Here is a 7750-nt window from a genome sequence, read left to right on the forward strand (position 1 = left end):
CGAACTATGCCTCCCAAGATACAACACCTCAAACTTGTTTGGATTAGTACTATGCAAACAGGGTTCGGTCGAACCGTTTAATTGAACCAGCATACCTAGAAAAATTAGAAGAGTAGAAAAGGATATCAAAGCTCCTTTTGGAATCGAATCGGGAAAATAAAAAAACTCTTATGAAGCTCTATGCTCTTATCTACTTATAGAGATTTTTAGTTCATGTACTACAGAGATACATGAATTAAATAGACGCGTGTATCCATGAGATTCATGAATAAAGAGATATGTGAATTCAAGAGATTTATGAATCCAAAGATACGTGAATTCAAAAGATTCATAAACTCAATAAATACATGAACTAAAAGATACATGAATTTAAGAAATTCATGAATTTAATAGATACATGAACAAAAAACTATGGAAAATTCATGAATCAAAAAGAGATACGTGAACAGGAAAAACGTATCTTAATTTATTGGCTTACGTTGATCCATTAATCATAATTATAACCATAATTATAACACTTTCTAACTCATAAACATCTCAACACCCAATATTTTGTTCACCTCACATATCAGCAAAGCAATCTTGATAGTGGTAGAGCACTCCTCATATTAAGATATGCAGGTGCTGTTTATGGTGACATATGCATTTCGGCTTTTGCATAAATCATTTTGTACAATCCTAACATCAAGAAGCGTGGGTATTGAACAGGAAGCGTGGGTATTGAATCAATGGAAGTGGGTGGTTACTCGATAGGCTGTTGAGTGTAATAACAAAAACGTCAAGTTACAATCCTAACATCACCAATTAGCTACACTTTTTTTTTCTCATTTTTTTTTGGGGGCAACTCGAGATTCTTTTAAAAACATTTTTTCATAGAATGATAGACTATATCACTGAGAGATAGAGTAGACTAGACTAGATTAAATTAGATTAGTTGAGAAGAACTGTTTTTCATCGTGGGCTTTGTATCAACTTGTAGCTGGGCCGGGCTCGCCACGGGCCCATCATCTCGGTTGTCCACCTCGCAGCTGAACTGCGAATTCATCTCTTTCTTCGCGAAGGTCGGTTTGCCTTTTTACTCCATATATATCGCTCCGCGGGATCGTCTGCTTTCTCGCTTCTGGAGAATCATCAGCGCGCCGGAAGAAGGTACCTTCTCCCCGCTCGCGGCGGATTCGGATTCCCCTCTCGTTTCCTCCTTTTCCCCGTTCCGCTAGGGTTTCGAATTCCGATTACGTCGCTCCTGACCGTTCGCTCTCCGTGGCCAGGGTGGAAGAATCGGGAGTCGCCGCCGCCGCCGCTTAAGCTCCGAGCGCGCCAGGTTCCGGAACCATGGTGAGTTTCTCTAGCACCATCGCCTCCATTTGACGGCGGCTTTTCCTTCCGCCGCGTGCTCGGTTTTTTTTTTTTTTTTTTTTTCTCAATTTTCGTTTGGGGCGATGATGACGAACTTGCGAACCGTACTTCCTTGTTCTTTTGGTATTAGTAGCGCCAAAAGATGGATTCCTATTGTAGGCGTGCGTAGGTTTTACGTGTTGCCGGCATATTTTGGTCGACTGGGAGTTCGGCTTCCCGAGTTGGTTGAACTGGCTTTCTGTTAGGTACTCGATGTGTCCGGCTGTTCATAGGTGAATTGGTCCGTGGATTAAACCTAGTTTGAGCAATGGTAGCAGCCTCGGTAAATGGGGATGTGTGGCCTTTAGTGGAGCGTTCGGGTTCTGTATGGCGACCCTGGAATCGTTTCTGTTATGAATTTTGGAGTTTCGAGTGTTGTGGACTTGTATCTGTTGATGCGAATTGTGTTAGTGGAGCTGATGCCAAGGATATCATGGAAAAGGAATGGATTTTGAGTTACGCTGCTATCCAAATGCTTATTGGTGCCTTGAAAGTGAAGCTTCTGTCATTGCCTAGCTCGTATAGAACTGGTTATTTTGGACCAGAGACATTTCAGTTGACTGGTCACTGTGTAGGTTTTATGCATGTTTTGCTCGTTATTTAATTTATGATGGGCCCTTGCATGACATTGTGTCGTCTGGTGGTTTCAGGCTGCTCTGGCTGATTCTTTCCTCGCAGACCTGGACGAGTTATCTGACAATGAGGCTGATATAATTGTGAGTGACTGAATTATACTTCTTGGTTTCCTTACTATAGGCATCTTGCGTTGACATGGTTACATGCTTTCTTTAAGTTTTTGTATGAGGATTCTCATCTAGCTGTTTCGATATCTTGAATTATTTATATGTTCATTAGATCAAGGCCCGGCCTTTTCTGTAGAACATTAGTCAAGCCTTCATTTCTAATTTCCAGATTATAGGCTTAGCCAGTTATGTTCCTTCTCATACATTGAAATCTGAGATGTTTATACTTTTAGGAAGAAGATGAAAATGATGCTGCAAACATGGAAGAAGATGTTGATGGGGAACTAGCTGACATAGAGGCCCTCAATTATGAAGATCTTGATAATGTTTCCAAATTACAGAAGTCACAGAGATACAAGGATATAATGCAGGTTAGTCCACAAGCACTGTTTTGTAATATATTAGAATAGCCTGCTCTTTGGTCTTGAAAACCTCAGTGCTAAGTGTTTCTTTTTCTTTTGTTCCTTTTGTTCCTTTTTAATTCGTTTTTTTCTTTTTTCTGTTGTTATTATTATTTTTTTTGGGGGCTTGGGGGGTTATGCCTGTAAGTAGCCTTGTATTGCATGGACTGAATGCGGGGTGACAAATCCTCCAGCTACATACCTTTTTCTTTTCTTGTTTTTTTTGTGTGTGTGTGTGTGTGTGTGTTGGGGGGGCGGTTATGCCTGTAAGTAGTCTTGTATTGCACAAACTGAATGCGGGGTGACAAATCCTGCAGCTACATGCCAAAGTTAGTCACTAGTTCCCCAATTTTTGCACAAAAGCCAACGGTTGGCTGACACAAATCTTTCTTCTTATTTTCATACATCAAAAACTTAAGCTAACACCTTGTTTAACTAATTGAATCAAATGCCTTTGTCATGTCTGCATTTATATTTTAGATAGTGGAGATAACTTTACGATGATAATCCTGCACAAGTCATGTGCAATCATCGCATTATCCTCAATTTTTCTCCCTTCATTGATTGCACTTTGATTCGAGCTAACAAGATACAGCAAAATGGCTTTAATCTTGGAACAGGAATCTTAATGATGCATTTACCTATAACTTTGCTGCAAGGAAGGGATCTGAACTCTATTGCTCTTACAAATATTTTGAGGAGCTAGTGTTTTAGCTGTTTCCATTCTTTGTATGTATGAGGTGAAAACATCAGTTCTCATTTCTTCTGATTCACTTTTGTGTTATAGTAAATCCTTCTGTATCATTGTTGTTAGTAGTGTCCTCTGACCGATATCGAAGAGTTGGTGCTGGGCTAGCCAAAAATCAAAGTTTGTCAGAAGCATGGTCTAAAATTCCTGAAAAATTAGCTTTTTATGATTATATCAGTAATAATCCGGCAAAGGGGGGATTATTCAGAGTGGGTTAAATGGACAACGGGGATGGAATAGCTGTTGGGTGGTTAGGACATCCTTTTTTTCGATATAAAGAAGGGTGTGAACTTTTTGCAAGTTGTATGGCTACTTTTTTTTGATACATTTCTGATTGTTTTGGTAGACGGAGACAGAATTAATGGCTTCATTTTTATGTCACTGGTGACTCAATGATTTCAACTGAAAGTTGGTTTTGGTACTGTACTGCTCCATGTTTCCTTTAAAGCATGTTGATATGAACATGAGTATGCTTAAGTTATACTGAGGAATTTATTAAATCATGGTCTTGATGTCGATATTCCAACTTTACTTGGAAATAATTTGATTTATCTGTGGGAATGGCAGAAAGTGGAAGATGCTCTTCATAAAGGTTCTGATATCTCAAATCAGGGGATGGTGTTGGAAGATGATCCGGAATATCAGCTCATTGTGGACTGTAATGCCCTCTCGGTCGACATTGAGAATGAAATAATGATTATCCACAATTTTATTCGTGGCAAGTACCATGTGAAATTTCCAGAGCTTGAATCGCTTGTCCATCATCCAATAGATTATGCTAGGGTGGTTAAGAAAATTGGAAATGAGGTGGATTTGACCCTTGTTGATTTGGAAGGACTTCTACCTTCAGCTGTTATCATGGTTGTCTCAGTTACAGCATCAACTACGAGTGGCAAGCCACTTCCGGAAGAGGACCTTAATAAGACAATTGATGCATGTGATCGAGCTCTTGCTCTCGATACAGCAAAAAAGAAGGTTCTTGATTTTGTAGAAAGTAGAATGGGATACATTGCACCAAATCTTTCTGCCATTGTCGGGAGCGCGGTTGCTGCAAAGCTGATGGGAACTGCTGGTGGGCTCTCATCCTTGGCTAAGATGCCGGCTTGTAATGTCCAGCTTCTTGGTGCCAAGAAGAAAACTTTAGCTGGTTTTTCAACTGCAACATCTCAGTTTCGCGTAGGTTACATTGAGCAAACAGAGGTATTCCAGACTACTCCACCTTCTCTAAGAATGCGTGCTTGCCGACTTTTGGCTGCAAAGTCAACTCTCGCTGCACGTGTAGATGCTACTAGGGGAGATCCATCAGGAAATACAGGGAGGGCATTTAGAGAGGAGATTCGAAAGAAAATTGAAAAATGGCAGGAGCCCCCTCCTGCAAAGCAGCCAAAACCACTTCCAGTTCCTGACTCTGAGCCCAAGAAGAAAAGAGGTGGTCGTCGGCTAAGGAAGATGAAGGAGAGGTCTCTCTTGCTCTCTCAAAAAGTAGCTCTTTTTCATGCACATGTGTTTGATATGTAGACTTATTTTGTTTTTCTTTTTTCTTTTCTTTTCAGGTATGCAATAACGGATATGAGAAAACTGGCCAACAGAATGCAATTTGGTATACCTGAAGAGAGTTCTTTAGGTAAAGTTGCCTTTGAATGAGTTTGAGTAATACTTCGCTTGTCTCCCATTGACCTATTTGTGTGGGAAAAAGCTCTCAAGGTTACATATATTTTCTCTTTGTTAGGTGATGGACTGGGGGAAGGCTATGGAATGCTTGGTCAGGCAGGGAATGGAAAGCTGCGAGTGTCTATTGGTCAGAGTAAACTTGCTGCAAAAGTTGCCAAAAAGTATGTTTCTTTAGTCCTCCAGGAAAAGATTTACATTCGAAAATTTGATTGCTAATTTTTGCCTTTAGTCAGCCTTTCCTAAGAATCTACATTATTTTCAGGTTCAAGGAAAAACAATTTGGAAGCAGTGGTGCCACCTCTGGCCTTACGTCAAGTCTGGCATTTACGCCCGTGCAGGTCTGTTCTGTTATTTATGGCCCATAATTTATATCTTATCTTCTGGTATCAGTGCCTTGGATTTTTTTTCTTTAAGCAGGAAATGATAATTACTACCTTGACATTTCAATTCCAGTTTGATGCCAAAACTGAGTGCATAATCATTTCCATCATCAATGTGAAATAAAAAGTAAAGGAAAGATCTGCTCAGTAGCCTCCGTGTTCTCAGCTTGGCAACTGTATGTGGAGGTCTAGTGTTGATCTTGTCTGGGTGTAGAACCGGTCAATTCATGTATTTTCTGAGAGGGACATCCTTATGATGAGTTGTTGTAGGAAGGAGCAATAGTTTCGTAATTTGATAGGTACTGCGCAAGTCTGTGGCGTGACTTGTTAGTTGTATTGCAGTGGACATGCTGTAGTAAATATACAAACCTAGGTGAACCGAAAGAAAACTGGGCTAAATGGAAAGTTGACTGTGCATTCTTCCTTGTCCCCCCATACAATTACATTATGTCTTAGTGTGGCGTGTGTCAGACTTCATGACAATTATACGCCTTGGTTTGGATTCCTGTACGCTGGATATTTTCACTTGGGTTTTACAGTTTTTTGGATTATTGAGCAGAATCAATTGTGTTGTTCCATCTTTTCCATTTCAAGTAGTGGTGAGACGGTCTTCCATGTTATATTCTGGGGTCAGACATGCTGATGTTGTCAGTGTAGTTAATACTTTGTTGGAAAGGTGGAGAGGGGAAGAAAATGAGAGGTGGCGGAGGAAAGTGGGAAAAACTTTATACCCTTTATGAGTAATAGGTTTATTCGCCCACTTTTTTCTCCCAAAACATAGAGTTATTATTTGCATAAGGACCATCAAATTGGACAACTTACGAAAATCTCTTGATGGGCAAGCGTCGCCCTCTGGGCACTAAACATCCTTTCTCCCTGTGGTCCTTGCTAGTCTTCCTTATTGCACCAGAGGAGATGCAACTTTTTTCATTGGTTGTTCCTATCTTTCCTGGAATTCATTCTTCATTGTTCAAGTCTAATTGATTGATCATTTGTGGGGTTGGGTTGAAAATTTATATGGCTATGGCCTCTATGTATTTGGTGATATTCTGGGGTAAACAAAAAAGAATGAAGGGATTAAGTGGAGATGGTCCATCTTATCATTCCAAAGCATGGATTTTCAAACAAATTCAACATGGAATGCTCTACCCTTCTTGTACTTGCTTGATTTAATTAAAGCTAATTTTTCGCATAAAAGAGAATTGTTTGTCTACTTACAGACAAATGCTAAGGAGGAAGAAACACAACGAAATTCAGTATGAAAATAGTTTCTCTTTAGGCAAAATTTAACCCTAGGAAGGAAGAAATAGTACCGACTTTAGATTTTGGAGAAACATTTGAGTTAATGTAGTTCACATTTTGAAGCTTTAATATGAAACTTAGTTCCGATTTAGTGACAATACCATTGCTTTGTCTATGCTTTACACATCATTTTAGCACTGACAGATTCAAGAGCAGAAGCACGAATTATCTTTTCTATTTTTAGGCTGAAAACTGGGCCTTGAATAGTAGTTTCCTTATGCCGATCCGTCTCTTTCTTCTGAGCTTTTATTTATTATCATATCTCAGTCTTTTAAACATTAAAATTGCAACTAGAAATTTTAGGGGTGATTTCTGACTCCAATTTAGTTTTTTCCCTCGTTTTCTTCATTGTTATTTTGGAATAATTTTTCGGTATTTAAAAAAAAATGGTACTTTTCACCTGCAGGGGATCGAGCTTTCAAATCCACAGGCTCACGCAAACCAGCTTGCCAGTGGAACTCAAAGTACATACTTCTCCGAGACGGGAACGTTTTCAAAGATAAAGAGGATTTGAGAATTTCGTCTTCTTGTATCTGAGTGGAGACCAAACTCAACTTTAAGGACTGTAGTAAGGACTGAAATTTACTCTGAGCAATTATGTTTCGAGTTTCATGACATCAGGGTTGCTTGATCTACCATCTTTCGTCCATTGGCCGAGACCCAACCTTCATGGCTGTGATCACCTGGTGTCCACATCAGTTCAAGTTGCGTTTTCTGCTACATTGTGTTTTTTTCTTCGGTTTAGGTAGTGGGTCGGTTCAGTGGTTTATGCAAATATTAATTCTCTTTAGCTTTTTAGACCTGTAGATCATATTTGGCCTTCGATGGATGGGTTATAAAGTCGTGTCGTGATTTTCAAAATCGTTTGATATGCAATTCATATCATATGAGTTGATGAAATTTGATTCAATGCGTAAGTGGTACGTAACCATCTGACAAATTTGCAATAAGTGAATATAGTGGTTTACTGGCCAATGTATGATTGGGTACGTATCTAACTAGACAATGCGTTCGTCATTTTTAATGCATTTTACATGCTAGATGATGTAACTTTTGGCATACTTTAGTACGCGTTTCTTTTTATTATGACAACGAAGTAAACCTTATGTA

General features: G+C 39.4%; 1 protein-coding gene across 1 annotated transcript; it reads left to right on the forward strand.

The window, feature by feature from the left end:
* Window positions 1–1060: 1060 nt before the first annotated feature.
* On the forward strand, window positions 1061–7540 carry LOC104414231 (U4/U6 small nuclear ribonucleoprotein Prp31 homolog). Its single transcript, XM_010025277.3, has 9 exons — window positions 1061–1149; window positions 1269–1335; window positions 2046–2111; window positions 2372–2509; window positions 3855–4747; window positions 4841–4911; window positions 5017–5119; window positions 5221–5296; window positions 7047–7540. Exons 2-9 carry the CDS (start codon window positions 1333–1335, stop codon window positions 7152–7154), a joined length of 1458 nt encoding a protein of 485 aa, XP_010023579.1. The 5' UTR covers window positions 1061–1149; window positions 1269–1332; the 3' UTR covers window positions 7155–7540.
* Window positions 7541–7750: the final 210 nt, after the last annotated feature.

This window comes from Eucalyptus grandis, chromosome 8 (assembly GCF_016545825.1).
Source record: "Eucalyptus grandis isolate ANBG69807.140 chromosome 8, ASM1654582v1, whole genome shotgun sequence".
NCBI lineage: Eukaryota > Viridiplantae > Streptophyta > Magnoliopsida > Myrtales > Myrtaceae > Eucalyptus > Eucalyptus grandis.